Below are 19,247 nucleotides of genomic sequence, written 5' to 3'. Positions count from 1 at the left end.
ATGTAATATGCAATGTAATTGTGTTTAGTTATATTTTTCTGTTTTTAATAAAAATGCTCTTGTCTTTGGACTTTTATGGGTGGAGCTCTAAGGGTAAACAAAAAGACCTGCTGGAAGACCACAGATCTTATGGGATATTAAGAAGCTTATAAGAGGTTGTTATTTTGGAATTCATGTTTTATGTAGTTTTTTGGAGATTACAATATACTTTTATTGGTCCAATGCAGTCAAATCTGTTTACAACTTTATTTCTGTTTGCAGGTTTGAGACTTATGGGATCCTAGCTGGCAGTTACTGGAACACTTCCTATCAAACTAAGAGAGTGCCATTTCAAAAGAACCTGATCTCAAAGCGTTTTACAATTTGAAAGAGCACAGATTAACGTTTAACTCCGAAATGATAACATCCCCCATCGATTGCACCGATTCATTTACTTGCAGCCCTTCTCCAAGAAACAGCCGCCACTGACTCTGAAGCAATCCCTCACACTGAGCAAGAATGTAGAAACAGTGAGAGAAGAAACTCTCTTAAAGAGGAAGAAACCTTCAGCAGAACCTGGCTCATTGTGAGCGTCTGTCTGCTGCCACTGACTGACGTTTGAGAAGCAACTGATGACAATTATAGTGGCTTCATCACAACATACAGGAGCTTGTGTTACGTGAATAATTCCTTAATAAAAAGTAGTAGTTCCACTGGCAGATGATTTCACTTATAAGAAGTCTCATGTTAAATGAAATCATCTGCCAGTGCAGTATTTAGTTTTTATCAATATTAATGAATTAGCTCCTAAATTTTCCTGAAAATTTACTTGGAAGTTAGCTTTGCTTTATTTCACTAGAAACTAGATGAAAAAAATCTTTTTGTGTTTTTGCAGTGTGCTAAATCCTTGCCTTGCAGTTCTCAAGTCAACCTTCCCTCGCATGCAAGTGCAATCCTGCAGAATGTTCAGGAGACGGTTGACGACTCAACCTTAGATAAGTCAGGATGAATGGAAGTTAGTCTGGCCTCATTGTCGGAATAAAACTGTCGTCTTGATTACTGGTGAGATGGAACAGCTGCATGATAAAATCAGACCACATGAACTCCACTTTTGTTTGAAAACTGTTCTTTTATTGGTTCGTCTTTTGCCAGGAGGGCAGCAGCAGCCACACCACACTGAGAGGAACAAAGAAACTCAAACAACAACATTGGTGCTCTTCGCTTTCACTGAGTGCTGTAAAATAAATACAACATGGTTAATGTTAGCACAATTGTTGCAACCATTCAAATAAATATATAGGTGAAGCAAAAACAGCAGTGAAACCAACTGTGGAATGCATATTGCCTTATATATATAATATATATATATATATATTTATTTTAGATAGATTTCTATATATATATTTGTTCTATATACTCTCCCAAGACTTACAAGATGCCAACTAGCACCAGGAACGATGCTTGCTACGTCCCAAGGAGAAGTGGAGTGGTTACTGAGGGAGCCTTCAAACATTTAGCAGCAGAAAGATTCCTGACGATGCAAAGGACTGAATTCATACAGACACATACAGAATCATCTGGTAAGGCGAGTTGTGGAGGATGAAGAGCAACAATGCATGCTAATCAAAACTCTTTCAATTAGTTCTTTGTCAATGTTTTGACATTTTTTGAATTGCAAATTGAAAGTGTTTTATAATTTTACAGAAAATATATCTATTGAGGTCGGCATTTAAATATACTACTTGCAAAAAGCAAAAACAGGAAGACATCAGGAAGAAGCAAGGAACTGGAAGTAATGAAAAGAGGAGGAAGAATGAAAGAGTAGACTGTAAGAAAGAAATGTCACTAGTTTATGGTAAAATACCAGCAGCTGTGGTTGCCAGAATTTTATCGTATTTATAGGGTAAAATTGGAGATTATTTTTATGTTTTTTTTTACAATGTTAAAAGGATAGAAAGAGGGACAGAAGGATGAGGAAGAAAAGGCAAACTGAAAAGTAAAGAGAGAAAGGAATGAAGGAAATGGAGAATGAAGAAGGAAAATTGGCAAAACAATGAAGGATAGAGGGAGAAGAAGGAAAAGGGTAGAAGTAAATAAGAAAATGAGAAGAAGCAACAGGAATAAAGTTAGGAGAGGAAAACGAGAGGAAAGATGGAGGGTAAAATGAAAGAAAGGTCAATACTCTGCTGCAGCTTTTTAAACTCAGTTCATGTTTCAGAATATTAACATTTCAGTCCGGATGTGTCAATAAAAATAAGAACTCTTAAAAACTATTAATTTAATCTAAGTTTGTCTGGAACCGAGTTTGGCTTCTCCTCCACAGCTCCCCTCTCTGTGTGTTTCTGTACATAACAAACCGAGCAGCTAAAGAGTTCAAGCTAAAGCGTTTCCAGAATGAAACAGTTGTTCCTCACATGGTCTTCATAAGCACCAAGGTTTGACTGCAGGCATTCAGCCATTGAAGAGGAGATTCAGTGCAGAATCCACCTGGGTCCACAGCAATGAAGATGCAATAGAAAAACGGAGCCAATTTTCAAAATGTTTACCGCAATACGCTTCTGTTTTTAACTCAGGATCCCCAAGCTGTTCTGCTGCTTTTGAAGCATAATCATTCACAGTTACATGCATATACCAGCAAAGTATCAAAAATGGCTCCAATCAGGAACTTATTTTTTTGTTTTCAGAAAGCATGGTTTAATGTGTCTAGAATATAAAAATGAGTCCTCACATGTATCTTCATTGATGTGGACGTAACATTTAGGGATTTGATTACTGAGCATCTGATTATGTTGTTTGGACTATTTGCAGTAATTATGGTGTAGACAATAGTAAATACAGGAAAAAGTTGCAACATTGTGACTTAAAAAAAACAAACAAAAAAGGAGGAACACATTAATAAGTCAAAACTCAACTTTCGGTGTAGGATCAGTGATGTACGAAAAAATCTAGGGCAACTCTCAGGCGAACCCTGGACAGTACAGCTTCATAACATAGACAATAACAAATGCTGCTAGAAGAACATTATAGTGCTGGAATACGTATTTCTTGTTATTTGTATTATACTCAGAAGTTTTCAAGTGCTTATTGTGCAGTATAGTATCCCTTTTTACCATTTTTGTCTTTATTAACTAACACAACAAGACTATGTTAGCTGCTCAGGCTATCTGCCCAGGTAACAGCGCTGCAGTTGGTTTGCTAACAGACATGACATTTCAGACTGTGCACCTTAGTCAACATTACCATGATTTTTGGCATAAGAGCTCATTTTTATCCTTTGTCCTAAGACAAAATTACAAAAGGTGAAAAAAAAAAAAAATTATGAAACACCTCAGTGCGCAATGAAAATAGGTATTTGAGACACCGACCTTCATAAGGTTCTTCTGATGGGGCTCACTGTGGAACCAGGTGCACAAGGCAAAATCCATTTGCTGCTGACTGCACATATCAGCTGAGTGTTAGACTTGTTTCTAAAACCCATGATGCTTGTGAGAGTTGCCCTAAAAGTTTCAGAAAAGATCACAATTGTGTAGTAACACAAAATATTTCTCACTTCAATGGAAAACAATATCGCTGTGTGAAGATAAAACCGAATAGAAATGGTTATACAGCTGAAGGTCCACAATTACATACAAAAATATAGCAAAGTAATATTTAACACATCAGGTCAGTGTGTACGTCTGTGCTTATTCATGCACAGACAAGCTAAAATGTATTCATTCTTAAACCTACACACACACGCACACACACTGGAAAACATGCACACGCCCAACCCTTCACACAAATACACACCCACACTCCTGTGACTGTTGTATTCAATGGCCTTAGATGCTCCCTTTTTGAGAATGTCTGTTGCATTTCTCTTGCAGTGAAGCCTGAAGTGATGAAATAAAAAAATAATAAAGGATGACCTCATTGCAACATCAACCACCTCTTTTTCCCTCTCTTAGCATCCCTCTCTCCATCTGCCAAACACCACAACTCCTCCTGCATCCTGTTCGCTCTCCTCGCTCCCTCCCACACTCCGGTCTTCTATGGCCCATTAAGAGCTAACAGGAAGCTAATTGCCTGTTTGATCAACTCTCTGTGGGCCTGGAACTGGAGGCTTTTAGCCGTCTGAGCTTTAGAGGGAAGACAGATGAGGCAGGAGGGAGATACAATATAAATGCCTTGTGTCTACTTTCTAGTTGGATTGTCTTAGTTCTCTTTCATCTGTCTGGGTTGAGTCTTCGTCAGATGTCATTATGACCGAAAACTTCAAAAGGCAAGCTCTACTCATGGTAATTTTGCTTATTAACAAATCTAACCCTCATAAACCAAGGTATTACCTGATTGGTGGATGAGTAAATAGATAAGAAAAAGAGGAGTGGAGAAGGAAGATGGAGGTCGGTCAGTGGGGTGAGGCTGGCGACAGACTGACTTCAAGAGGAAACCTGACCAGACTCCTGGAGCTTGACTAAAGCAGCACAGCTAAAAATAAAGACAAGGGAGGCTTCTTCTGCTAACAAAACAACACACACACACACACAAACACACACACCAACACACGCACACAAGTTGTACAGTAGGAGAAGACACACAAACACATTCGCACGCTGCCTTGACACAATGGATGCATCCTCTCTGGTTTAATAATCCCCGGTTCAGTTCTGGGTGGAAAACATCGTCCATCCACCTCACAGTGCTTTTCTTTTACAAATGAGCTTAATAGCATTTAAATTCACTTAGTCAGTACAGTGGATGGTCCCATTGTTTGGTTTCAGATTGTGAAGACAGTCACTTTATGGCCTTTATGCTTTACTTAGCCCTAGTCAAGCAATCAAAAAAGCAAAAAGATTTAATGTGTTCCCTTTTTGTCCTTAGATTGCAATAAGTGCTCAGAACATCACTTCATGATTAGTTTCAGTACTTGCTCTGAAATTCTGTTTCTGAAGAACGGAACTCCTGTTGGCTGAAGACTGTACACACCGCCGCGGGTCAGTCACTCTTCTCTGTGCTAGAACCTTCTGCAAAGGGTGGGGAGGAAGGAGGTTTAACAATAAATAAATAGATTTTATCACGCTGAGATAAGACAGAAGGCAAAGACAGGTTGTTCTTGTCTGAGAGTCTGGGTTAAAGGTAGAGCTCTTATTTTCAGGCATTAAGTCTCCAACATGAACAGGCACAGTAGGTCTTTGGTCCCCCTGAGTTGGAGATCTAAATTCAAAGTATTTTAGGAGAACAACACTTGATGTTGGGTTTGTTAGGTTGGTATTTGTAGGCAGATGGATCACAATGTCAATATTTTTTGGGGTTTGATTTTCTCCCCCAACTCTAAACGTGTCATAGAGACTTTTCCAGGTCTTTGCTTCGTAGCGGTGGATGACCGGCGTTGGGGTTGGAGGCAGAAATTTTGCGGCACACTGTGTTGGTGTTGCTGCACCTGCAGCCAGGCCGTGTTGCTCGGTCATGGACGCACTGGCATAGTGCAAGACACATCCTGGCAGGGGGGTAGCAGCAGAGGCAGGGCAGACAGAGCGCCAGCAGCGCCATGGTGCTCCAACGAGCGCAGGCGTGGGCTGCAGTGCAGGAGCATGGCCGATCGGCGCAGTTATCTTCGTCATCTTGGGCAGAACAGTGATAGAACAGGCCTTTTACACAACACAAGCACGTACCATACTCCACGGCGCTCTCGGCAGAGCAAAGACAACGTTGGTCACAGGCCCAGCACGAAGGCAGGCGGCGGGGGCTGCAGCATTCTTGACACTTGCAGCGGCCACATCGCTCACAGATGAACAAATGTTCAGCCTCCTCGTCTGTCAGGCCTTTACTGAAGGAAGTGTCGGACTTAAGCTCCCCTTTAGGCTGAGAGTGGATGACTGAACTGAATCCAGAGTGAGATGGCGTCAAACCTGCCAGAAGCCGCTGATCGGATGTGGCACTGGTCCGAGAAATCGAGGAGCTCACAGTGCTGGAGCGGCTCAGGTGTGCCAGATGAGCATGCTGCTGCTGACTTTGACTGCGGGACAGAGCAGAGGAGAAAGAAGAAGGCTGGGGGTGATGGCTGTATACTATACGGTCCTCGTGGGCATAATAGAATCCAGACTGGGATGCTGGTTCCAACGCCACTGGTCTGTCCACATAGTCATTGCTGGCCCGAATGGCCCGTATCTGGTCAAGTGAGAGTACTGAGTCCTGCTCATTTCTCAGGGAATGAGTATGTTCCATCCTGGGGAGCCAGCAGTGTGGCACCGGGGTATGGGGCTCCCAAATCTCAAGGGACATCAGACATATCTGCAAATACACAGAAGAAGAGAGAAAGCTGCTTCAGTTGTTGGTGCTTGAGTCATTTGAGAGGATCAAAAGTTGTCAAAACATTTCAAGTTCAAGTTTATTTGTGCAGCACATTTCAGCAACAAGGCAGTTCAAAGTGCTTTTTATCATAAAAACTTTATGCAGTCACCATGAAACAAGCAATAACCATTACATGTTGTCAATTGTCATCATTGAAATCGTCGATACTCGTCATGTTGATCAGTGTTCCATTTAGAACAAACCAAAGACGACTCCAAACAGGCAGGCTTTGAGCCTCGATTTAAAGGAACTCAATGTTTCAGCTGTTCTGGTACTTTCTGGAAGGTTGTTACTGATTTGTGGAGCAAAAATATTTCAAGTCTGTCCTTTGAGCTACAGCTCATTTATCTTGATTTTAATCAGTGGGTCAATTGGACCTTGAACAGTATGTGTGTCTCAAGTTCAATTATAAAGATCAACCATAGAAAAAAAAAATCAAAATGTAACAAAAAATTTACAAAAGATCAATTTCAAGAAAATTATGTTTTTTTTAAATTCCATTTTTTCATGTCCAAATGAGTAAACGAGTAAGATGTCATGATTGATTCTTAATTTCTGAGAAATAAAAAAACATTATCACACAAATATTGACTGAAATGGTTAGTATTGGGGTTAATAATCAGACACAAAAATGTTTTGGAGGAATTTTTTGGTACACTACGGCATGATTAAACACTCCCCGGCTCAAATTGACCCACAAACATTATTGCTGTACCTCAGAAACGAACATAACAAGGGGGTGAATAATTACTTTTGGCAGCAGTGGCTACAAACAATCATCCACCGTGTCGCCCTGACCATGGAGGATCTCTGCTTCTCAAACTAACAGTCATTAACCTGCCAGTAGCACAGAGAAGCGACCCGTTAATTGCTGCTGCTGCTGCTGCTGCTGCAGCTGCTGCTGCAGCTGCTTCTGCTGCTGACGACTGAGACTAAATCCTTCCATTCTGTTCTCTTGAATTAACTAAGGTTTTTTAGTGCTACTTGAGTCATTACGCTAGTGTGTTTTCTGTAAAAGTCCAAAATATAAGTATTTTTAAAGTTTCTACCTTCATAGTTTTAGGATCGCTTGGGAAAAACCACAAGTCAAAAACCAACACAATTGGTTTTAGTATTTTGACGACCAAAGCTTATTTTTAATGATCAACTCTGAACACAGCAGGTAATAAAGCCCAAATATTGGGCATCAGTAAATATTCATGGAACTGAAGATATGTGAGTTTCTGTGGTGTGAATGTGTAAAAACAGTTTGGTGGGTCTGGCTTCCTGGCAGTGTTACAGATTTCTGTTACAATAAGAGAAAGAAATGAAAAATTCCTCAACTTGTTGAGTTAATCTCATGAGAAGCTTCACTTGGTTTGGACGTCAAACTGGACACAAAACAATAATTGTAAAGGGACAAAGAGGACCAAACATGTTTAAGGCGAGCTGGTTTACACTTTTGAAAGTTTGGTTGTCTCATAACAGAACGGCAATAAGAGTTAGTCAATTAGTAACTACCAATTGTTTAAAGAAATACTCAAGTAAAATTTTTGAGGAAACATGGCTTAGTATAAAATAATCAGAAAAGGATATGCAATTAAATCAAAGGATTTATTAGATTTGAGAGTGTATATAATCATATATTGCTATAATTTATCAAAATGAAAATAGTTTTGAACAAAATGACAATATGTGGCTGGAAAAGTGTAAAAGACACACCATCTTCAATAATCACACAGTAAGAAATACACAGTAACAGATCTGTCCATGCAAATGTCAGAGGTCAAGAGGTCACTACCTCGCCCTTCAAAAGATAAATTGAAATGTGTTTTGAACAGAAGATTGTAAAGATAGTTAAAAGAGTAAGAAACAGCAGTATTATATATTGTTTTTGGGGCAGGAAAAGTATTTTATGTTATCAGCATGAAGGGAGATGATATTTGACTGCAAACACATGTGGCACCCGAAACTAAAGGCACATAGTCAAGAAGAAACAGAAGGACTTTAGAAAAAGTTGTGCAAAAGTAACAGAATTATGTTTATGCTTTTATCCAAAGTGACTTATTTATTTTTTCTAATGTTTTTGGACCTAATGTAGGTGGATAAAACCTGAGAACAGGAGTTCATCACTGGAAAGAGATGTACACTGATTAATTAGCACTTTCTGGGTAACAAAAAATACTGAAAAAAAAAAAACATTTACCACACTGTATTAAAAAATATACAGAACAAATTGCAGCATTCCAGTTTCTTTTTGACTTAGCGTGACCAGTCAGCCCCTTGGTTTCCTCCTTCCGCAGGTCCACCCATAAAGCAGGAGATAGGGAGGGATGGGGCTGGTTAGACGAAGATGCATTTTTCAAATTAGTTTGAGAGGAGAGGTCCTGGTGACTAATCTCATCAGACAGAGCGGTGGCTGCAGCTCACTCCTACTCTGCTCGCCTATCAGACCATCTAATTGTTAAAAGGGAAGAGGCCTGTCGTTCATTTTCATGACCTCATATTTACTTACAACTGATGCCACCCTGAACATGGCACAGATCCCGGAAGTCATGAGAGATGGCTGAACACCAAAGAGCCTCTTTCTTTTCAAGCTCAAGTAATTGGAGGGAAGGACTTTCTGCTCCAATATTATTTTTCACTGTGGATGTTAGACTAAGCTAGGGCTACACTTCTGCAATTTTGTTTTACATTTTTTGCTTATCTTAATGTTTTTTTTTTGTTTTGTTTTGTTGCTTTTTTTTAAGAACTGATAAGAGGATAGATTTTTTTTGTTTCTTAATAGCTGAAATAACCATGTCAGGCCAGGAGGGGGCAACAATGACAATAATAATACCTCTAAATGCAAAGAAGAAGTCGAACATCGCTGGTCATTTACTGAGCAACTGTAGTTTTATTTATTTATTCATTTTTGCACTATTGAATCAGTTCAATCCAAAACACTGTTTTATCCCAAAGGGGAACTAAATGTTGTCATGTCATTCAAAACGTCATTATGGATGATGATGCTGTGGGAGGGATGGATGTCTGGTAGCTGTTTATAGCCACAGCTGAAACAAAGTCCTGCACATACGTCATAAATAAGATAAAGGAAAGCATAAAAATAAAGTGACAAAGTTAAGCATACAATAATGAATGAAAGAAGCTCAATTCAAAATGCAATAAAACGGCACAGTTAAACACATCAAATCAATACCAATAAAAGTTAAGTAAAATCAAGTCTGTTGGGTTTTCAAATGTGTTGTAAAATTGGACAGAGAAGGATTATTATTATTTGACACCATTATGTCATATGATAATGGTGCTTTCACCACAATGCTTGCCAGATACAACACATTGCAAAAATAAATAAATACATTTCTACTACTATTGTGATTTGTGGTATAAGTTAAATACCAACAACAGCACTGCTGAGGCAGTGAAGGGCTCAAAGGTTCAATAATGTCTTTAAAAAACATTAGAGAAGAAACTGCTTTACAAAGATAAAAGAACGCAGCTTAGATGTCAGGGGGAAGATCAGTAGGATTCATCTCACAGACCATGTCCCATTCATAATCTAAAATGACAAATACAAAACTGGAAAGAAATGAGATCTTACTGAAATGACAGGTCGGGCAGGTAGAGCATTCATCGGAAAAAACACCCCACAGTTACTCTGGAGGAGCTGCAGAGATTTGTAACCCAGGTAGGACTATTACTCCCCCTCTGAGATCCTCCAGACTAGTGGCAGCAGCAATTAGCAAACATCTGAGCTACTTCTCAGTCCAACACTCATAATAGGAACAGTTGTAAATGACCTCAGAAATCTTGTGATAACCTGCGGAAGCCGGAGTGTCGGAAAGAGTAGGAGCATCTTAAAGAGACAGAGACCAATTTCAAGAGATCAAATTGTGAAGTCAAATTTCCATGAAGTTATGTTTGATATATCTTGATTTTTTTTTATAATAATTGAAGTTAACATAGTTACTTGATTGTGCTTCAGTATGACTATGCTGAGTGTCACTGTTGTTTTGGCTGGAGCTGCTTGGGAGTCTGTTATCAGTCCTCTGTCTATAGCAGCAGGGAGAAGAGTTGGCGTGTGTGTGTGTGTGTGTGTGTGTGTGTGTGTGTGTGTGTGTGTGTGTGTGTGTGTGTGTGTGTGCGTGCGTGCGTGTGTGTGTGTGTGTGTGTGTGTGTGCGTTAACGGTTGGTTAAGGTAAGGCATAAAAGCATTTACTAAAATGAATGGAAGTCAATACAATATCCTCAGACCAACAGAAGTACAAGGGTATGTGTGTTAAAGGAAGTAGGAGGGTGGGGCAGGCAGCATCCCCCTCTCACATTACAAATGGAGCTGAAGGATGTGTGTGTGTCTGCATGTGTTTTTTCTGAGTCACATGTTTGTTATTGTCTGAGGATTCTGGAAAGCTGGCTTCCCAAAACACGGTTTTCATGGAAACATCTTCCAGTAAAAGGGTGTTGGGTACAATCTGCAACAGTCACTTAAATGATGGCTTTGTGTAAACATATAACCAATATCGAAAGTGAAAAAAAATTAATAACATATGACCTTAGTACACAGTATGGCAGGGGTGGACACTCCTGGTCCTGGAGGGCCGGTGTCCTGCAACTCTTAGAGTCTCCCTGGTCCAACACACCTGAATCCAACAGCTGAATCACCTCCTAAATGCAGTCAAGTTCTCCAGAGTCCTGCTAATAACTTCATTATTTGACTAAGGTGTGTTGAAGTAGAGATACATCTAAAAGTTGCATGAGACCGGCCCTCGAGGCCTGGAGTTGCCCACCCCTGCAGTATGGCAATTAATATTATTGTGATTATTATTTTTTCCTGCTTGTAACTTATAAACCCTACAAAGTAAATGGTTAAAATGTGTTGCTTGTGTAAGCAGCAGGTGGCAACCTGCTAACTAATCACACAGCAATGCATGTGTAACGCCACTGAGGTCCATTTTGGTTCAGGCATGCAGGACAGATTTTATTTGGATCTATTCCAACTACAGATTGTCCTTACAGTTGCAGTTTGAAGGTTGGACCAGATACTGTGTTGGATTCATGAACAAGGAAAAAAAAGCAGGATGGTGAGACTTGTAAAAGGTGTTTGCTGTTGTATGTTCACCCAGATATTCTCATTAACACACTTTTTTCTTTCACTCAATTTTCCAAGGATATTCTCAGAAACCACTGTTTTAGCATCAAGTTGTTGACTGTCATCTACAGCCTGATGGACAGGTGTCACCTCAGGAGTCTTCCCAACAACATGGCCATGACTTAAAGTTTCTTTAGTATTCTTATTTTCTGTGGGAAGGTACAATTTATATTTATAATTAGCTTCAAACCATAATCAGTACAATTAACAAAACACCTGAAATATATATTTATCTGTTTTAAGGGGCTAAGAATGATTTTTTGCTTTTTAATTTAGTTGCTTCTTGTATTTACACCTTCTCATAATAAATGAAAGACTTATGAGGAATTTGAAAGCACTTTATTTATTCTTACTTGATCTGCTCTAATTAAATATCTAAAACACTAAAGTAAACTTGAGATCGGGTTAAGAATTAAAGCTGCAAATTCAGCTGAACTAGATTCTGAACTAATTTTCACAAATTAACAGGTGATGCTGTTTATCCTGTTAAATTAGATCCACATTGCATTGCCTAACATCTGCAAGTAAAATTGTCATGGAATTTGAATGGTTAAAATACAGATATAAACCTTTTATTAGGTTGTAGCTACAAGTCTGTTACCAAATACTCTTAATACTAGATTAAAATCACTGAAGCTGTGGTTAGTTTGAGCTTGAAGTCTAATTCTGAATTTCAATTTGATAACACAAGAAAGCCTCCTGACATTTGAATTCTGGCCTAAAAAACATTTGAGTTATCCAAGTTCTCTGGCATTGTACTGAAAAATCTCCATTTGGGATATTACGTTGCTATGGCTACCTGTAGTTAGCTAAGCCAACTACCAAATACTCTCTTTTTGGACATAGAACTAGACCGTGCCGAGCTTCCACTTTGATGATTTCCTGACTTGGTCAGGTTTGGCATTAAGTCGTCATAGGACCAAACCGAAATGGATGAAATTCCTGCATACAACTTGGAATAAATGAAAATAAATGGCTCTGTAGCAGACCAAACTAAGAGGGAAACTGTGAGAGAGAGAGCTGATGTTTTTAGAAGCTGTCAGCAGTAACCTGAGGAAAGCGCTCTGGGGGAGTATCAGTGATGACTGAGCCTTTACCCTGGGACACACTCACACACACTCTTTTCCATCACTTCTTGCAACAAAAACACTATGTCTGTCTTAACTGCAACATAACTATTCAACACATCAAATTTCTAATCACTATTGAGTGTGGAATATATATTTTAAATACATACATGTATGACATCCATCCAAAAAAGTTTTTTTTTTGTCTTTTATTTGTACTGCAATTTATTATTACAATTATTATTTTTACAGTTATTCTTTCCTATGTGGAAACTGTGCAACCTGGCACTTATTCTTTTAATGGTGCTACTTGCAGTTATTTTGTTTTGTTGTTTAGTTTCTGTCTTCAAAACTACAGTTCATACTATAACTGTATAACTGTATTACGGCTTTAAACGGAAAAGCATAAATACAGTCTATCATGAACTCAGAAAAATACAGAGTACACTAGTCTATTAAAGCAACTACAGTGAAGTTAGATTGTTTAGTTGCTTGTACACTCATATGTTCTTGTTTTGAAAAATTGTGCAAACTCAATCACCCCAGAGCAGTGCATTACAAATGAAACATCCCATAATCAGCATTCCCATGTAAGGCAATAGAGACATCCTGTCACTATCAGCTGTCTGAGTTATGGGCCAATGCTGCAATAAGCTCCATAATATCTCATTAGCCTGAAAAGTCTGTATCCATGACAACTGAAAGAAAGACCAACAACTGCAGTCTTTTAAAATATCCTTAATTTGTACACTAATATTAAAGTCACAACAAATTAAAACCATTACACAAAATCTTACCAAGTAGTATTGGTCTAGTTTCTAGTCCAAATTTCTTGGTACACTTCAAATAAAAGAATTCTAACTTACAAGTAACTTTTCAGTAAGATATAAGGGCTTGTTTTAAGTCAATAATTCTTTAATATTAATTTTAAAAAAAGTTTCTGTTCCATTGGAAGATTATTTTGTTTAAAACAAGAGAAACATCTTGTTCGAACACCAATTCTTTTTCATCCACATTAAGGAATTATTGGCTTAAAACAAGTTTTTACATCTTGCTGAAAAGTTACTTGTAAGTTAATTTTCTCTCATTTGACGTGTACTATGATATTTGGACTATTTTAGTGTTTTTTTAGTGTAGAACTCCAGGTATTATTAAATACACTGGATTGTTTATATAGTTGACAATGGCTCACACATGTTGCTGCTAATGTAGCTGCCTAAAACAGAAAACAGTCCTCCATAAAATAAAGTCACGTTTTCTAAATTAAAGCAGTGTTTTTGGATTTGCACACAAATAAGCACTTTATACATTTTAAATTTCAAATTTTCTGTTCATCAATGCATCATGAAGGCCTTAAAAAGCCCAAGTCTTAATCTTGGGCATCACTCAAACAGCTGACAAATTGTGTACAACAAAAAAGTTTTATATCCACATATTTTAGTCAAGTTCTTCAAATGTGAATGTCAATATTAAATAAATGAAGGAAATGCACCCAACATTTACTAAATGAATCATCTGCTGTCTCAATTTTCATGAAAAGAGATGCTGAGTAAAAATTGCACTTCTCTACAATTTCAAGAAGAACTTATCAGCTTGTCTGACTTCCTGACTGTCGCTGAACTTAACCTGCTGAACTTCACTGATGTTAATCATCTTTTGGCGTCAGATGACATCATGGTTTCAGGCTATTTTAAACAGACAGCACAGTTTGGAATGAGGAGGGGTTGCCCTTCCCTCTCCTCTCTTTTCCCATTTTCCTTTCCTCGTCCTTCCATTCACTCTTTCAACTGATTTTCACCCATTCAGTCCTGCTGACCTTTCCCTTAACTTTTTTGGTCTTTTTATCCCCGTTGTGCCTCCAGTTGCCAAGTTATCAAGAGGAAGTGAATTAAATTTTGTAAACTGTAATGTTTTTCAAGAGTGGCAATACATATTCATTTTATTTTACCACTGAGCCTAAGCTGAACGTTGCATTTAGAAAATGTTTTCTCTTTTTAGTCTCAAATGTCTTCTCAGTTGTCTTATAGTCTAATATAGAAAACATTTTTGCTCATCTTTACATACAAATACCCCGAGTGTTTCAAACCAGCAGACGTCACCAGGTCAAATTTTTTAATGTCATCACTTCAGATTTTTCTGGTTCCATGATTTTCCCTTTAAGGACAAGTCTGGCACTAAGACCCAGGGGCTTTTCCTTCCAACGCCCTCTGGGAGCTCAGCAGAATTCAATGACAATAAACTGGACGAGATACCGGATGTGCCGAATCTGACCCCAGCGGAAAGACTGAAATAGACACTGCAGACCAGAAAGTCCAGGCAGGGGAAGGAGGAAACGAGGAAGAGAGAAGAGCCAGAGAATGAGGGAACGATGCATGTTTAAAATTATGAAAATGACAGAAGTAGAGACTATCTGACCCAGTTGTTTACATATTCAAATAGAGATGTAAATAAATAACAGAAATTGATAAAAGCTCGAATCAAAATAGATTACCTACAAAGGAGAAATCCTATGATCCATCAGCTGGTAGGCTATATGGGACATAACATTTTTCCACAACTAACTATGTATTTCTGCCCAGTTATAAGAAGGAGTATGGATGTTTCGAACCTGGGTTGAATTTTAGTTTTTATTACACTTATTTAACCAGATGAGACAGTTGATATCTAGTTCTAATTTACTACTCTGTCTTACTATGATGTTGCCATACAATCAAAAAAGAAGAAAAATGTGAGAAATAGCTCGTCTTTAATTCTGAAATTCTGAGGAACAAACTCAACCAAAGATGTGCTATGTAACCAATATGTCTAGTTTGAATGTTGCAAGAGCATGAAAAAAGAATGGTAAGATCAGACTTTAAGAAAAAGGTTCTTTTTCATAGATGAAACGTGGAAATAATCCCAGGTCATTTTAGAATTTCAAGCAATATTCGTGTGTAACATAAGATAATATAATTATATTTGATAAATATTTCTCCTGTAGGAGAAATTTGTCTAGAAATCAGGGGCAAAACTGCAGTACAACAAAAAGAACAGCACGACCAAAAAGGACAATAAATAAATACATAAAAACACAGATTTTCATTCATATACAATACATCCTCTACATGCTATTCTTGATCACCGTTTAGCCTCAAGAGATTACTTTATATAAAAATAAATCAAAATAGAATGCTAAAGGTTAGCTAAGACACATCTTTAGCATTATTTACTACTGATTTAACTGAACCCTTAAAGCACAACTTAAAAGTAAGCAGTGTCCTCAGAATGATAAAATAAACTAGCTACTTGCTAAGTAAAAGATTAGCAAAGATCCTACTCAAGATAATGCCAAGAGAGGGACAAGCATAACCATTTTAAAGTCCAAATTTCCTAATTAAAATAATCATCAGGAAAACCTATAAAGGACAATACTTGGAAACTTAAAGTTGAAGATTTCTCACTAAGCCTGACTTCAAAATCCAAAATGGCTGCCTTCCGGTTGGTTGCACTCTGGAACACCAGAGGGCTTGAAGGAATGTCAAATATAATTCAAAGTTACAACTTCTAAGAAATCATTTAATGGCAGTACGATATAGCTAGCATAACATGTTAGCTAAGGCAAGACTAGCCAGCCCTTTACTCATTTTGACTCTCATTTGAAAAGTTAATTATACATATTGGTGTGAAGTAAACCATAAAATATTTTTCCTGTTAAACATTCCAACCTCTAAGAAATCATTATTGAGATGAAGTTACAGCTAGTATAACATGTTAGCACAGGTAATGCTAGCTAGCCCTTCAGTCATTTTGGCTTACTAAAAGTTCAAATTGACCATCAGAATGGGTAAGAAAGAGAAATTAAGTGATGATTAAAGTCATGGTTGACATACAAGCTGAAAGGGGCTAAAAAAAATAAGCTGGTCTATTTTATTGCATTTATCCATTAAACTGTGCATTTAGGATGAACAAACTAGTGTCATGGATGAGTCTTTCATCTTGTTAGAAAATCTGCAACCAAACATTAAAGAAATCTTAAGGATTGAGATAGTTTCTGCCCACAGCAGTGGGTCAGAATCAAACCTGCAAAGCACTAAAAACCTGGTGAAACATCTCAGTACTTTTATCTCTTTCTCCAACAATTTGCTACAATGAGATGAAATACTTGTTTTACACAATGACTTGCAAAACATGTTTTAACTTTAATGTTGTAATTTTTTTTCACAATTTTTTTTTAAATCTGGTCTCTGCTTAAATGAGGAGACTTTAAGAAACCAGCAGGGGATTTTTTTTTTCCTTCCACTGCAGTTTTTACAAGAAAAAAGTCAGATGTGAAAGAGTTTTGACTTTTTTCTCCAGCACATCTTACTTTTTATGTCTTCCCCAAAGATCAATGTTCCATACTTGCTGAATGAAATGTTACCATCTATTAGCTGTTTTATTGTTGAATGAATTAAGTATATATTTGCTTCATATCTCTGCTTCTTTCTTTCCATCCTTCATTCTTTGTAGAAAACTTCTCCTTCCAAACATCTGCCCATTTGTCTAACTATGGTGAACACCCATTCCTCCCTCCCTTTATCCGGTTCATTTTCTTTCTTTCCGTTCTTCCCATCAGTCCATCCCATCATTTTCTCATCCACCCGCCCCTCCAGTCCCAACCCAACGTAGATGGGTATTGACGTTCCACATCCGACCTTGAGGACGATCAATCCCGGCCTCGTATGTCCCCAATGCAGTTACATGTAAACTGCTCTGGAGCTAAGTATTGGTTTTAGAAGTGGAACAGCTGGAATAAAGTTACCTTAACTTCGTCCCAAAGCTGCTGAGTAAAAACACATCTAGGAATTTTACGGGGTTTTACTAGAGTGATGAAATAGATACACCAAAAGGTTAACCTTTTTTTTTTTTTTTTTTTTTTTTTTTTAAAGACAATTTTTGATTTCAAATGACCAACTTATTATGTGATGCAACAGTTAAATTACAAGATGAGCAGAAACACTTCCTGCTAATGAAACCTTCCTGTTACCGATGGTGAAATGTTGACTACTGGCAGTTTTACGTTGTATATTTGTAGGTCTGCATGTTGAAAAGTGTTATTTTACTCTTTTAATAAGACTCTTAAAATATGTACAGAAATTGTTTTTAATATTTAACTACAGTGTTAATAATGCTCTGCAACTATATTTAATGTATACTTATTTGCATTTGTATTTCTTTCAGCAGCATTGTTGTTTCCATGATAAATTTCATGTCTATGAGTTGTTTTTCTTTCAGATGTTAATTAATGAGACTTTTAGAGCAGCATTTAAACTATTTGTATGTTCCTTTCCATGATAAAATATATTTAGAAGGCTTTTAATTCCAAGCATGAGCAGGTTGTTAAATTACTGTGTAATGCAGCTGGTTGTTAATTAACGGATAAAACAACAGTACTCACATGTAGTGATGCCACTTTGGTTATTTAAAGTGTTGCCAATTTAAACAGTTATTCCTGAGAGATTGTTATTTTAGTTACTGAAATTTAAAAACTTACACTGATTCTTGAGTGCACACAAACTTTAAACAGAGTAAATTTTAGGATGCTAACTCTGCTTCCACCTTTACAACAGAGAGTTTGAGAGACTCTGAATTTCCTCAAGAATCTTGAAACCATTCTTTCGCTTCAAGGTCAGGCAAATCACCAATAGATCATGATGAGATCGAATGGCGACAGGATGAGTTTATGCTTACCTCTGACTGGAGGGAGATCCATTCTGCGGCGGTGTGCCGGTGTGTCCCGGATGTGAGTGTGCAGAATCCCTACAGTTTCTTTTGGTTAAAAACACATAAAAATAAACCTGGTGTTTTCGTCTTGTTGGTATCTGTTTCTGGGCTGGGCAGGATGCTCTTTCTCAGTTTGAAGCACCCTTCTCCTTTATCTCCTCCTCTTCCTTACCGGAGCTTTTCTGTTCTTGGGCGCTTCCTCTCCAGGTCACCCCGTTCTTCACCTTCCAAAAATAAGCCAACTAGTCCTTTTGTGTAAACTGCATAAAAAGAGTCTCCCCCCACCCCCTTTCTCTCTGTCCTTGCTCAACAGAGATTCACTTTGGAATGGCCGCTCCTGATGCTGGAATCATGTCAAACAAACAGGCACAAATATGGCTTTGGTATATTTTGTCTGCAGTTCTCAGAGCAGGAAATGAGTCTTCGGACGCCTGAGAGTGAATCAGAAATATCTCCAGACAGTAGCTGAACTTGCAGTGTGACAACTTGATTGCAAAGAAAAAACTGCAGCTTTTAGAATGAGAGGAGATACAAGTCAAGATTGCTAGGTAAAAAAAAAAAAGTCTTCTTTGTTATTTAGAAAAACTCTCCCTGTCTTTCTGTTGCAGTTTCCTCTCCTCTCTCTAAGAGATGAATGACTGAGAGCTGCATGCAGTCCTTGTCTCTCTTTCACACACACACATTATCTCTGGTCAGCCCTCCTCCTTTCCCGTCTCCAACTCCTCCCTCTTTCATCACTGAATTCAGCTCAATTCACTTAACTCTGCTTTACCATGACTGGGCAAAAGTTGGACTTAAACAAGCTCTGGAATCAAGTCAAGATGCAGAGGAGGAACGTTTAAAAAAAAATAATTTCATTTCATTAAAACAGAACTGATTCATCACAATTTCCAAATGTAAGAATTTATGTTTGTAGTGTGAAGTCATTCTTTGCAAACTAGCTTCATTGTATCAATAAAACTTTGACTTGCATTTATTTATTTTGCATAAATAGATAAATA

General features: G+C 37.9%; 1 protein-coding gene across 1 annotated transcript; it reads right to left on the bottom strand.

Moving 5' to 3' along the window:
- Positions 1-1,117: 1,117 nt before the first annotated feature.
- On the bottom strand, positions 1,118-18,853 carry LOC122845140 (protein sprouty homolog 3). Its single transcript, XM_044141216.1, has 2 exons — positions 18,214-18,853; positions 1,118-6,249 (listed from the first exon to the last, which is right to left on the bottom strand). The coding sequence occupies exon 2, from the start codon at positions 6,238-6,240 to the stop codon at positions 5,299-5,301; it is 942 nt and encodes a 313-aa protein (XP_043997151.1). The 5' UTR covers positions 6,241-6,249; positions 18,214-18,853; the 3' UTR covers positions 1,118-5,298.
- Between the last annotated feature and the right edge of the window lie 394 nt (positions 18,854-19,247).

The sequence above is a fragment of the Gambusia affinis genome, linkage group LG15 (genome assembly GCF_019740435.1).
Source record: "Gambusia affinis linkage group LG15, SWU_Gaff_1.0, whole genome shotgun sequence".
Lineage (NCBI taxonomy): Eukaryota > Metazoa > Chordata > Actinopteri > Cyprinodontiformes > Poeciliidae > Gambusia > Gambusia affinis.
This window is presented reverse-complemented; position numbering and strand designations above follow the sequence as displayed.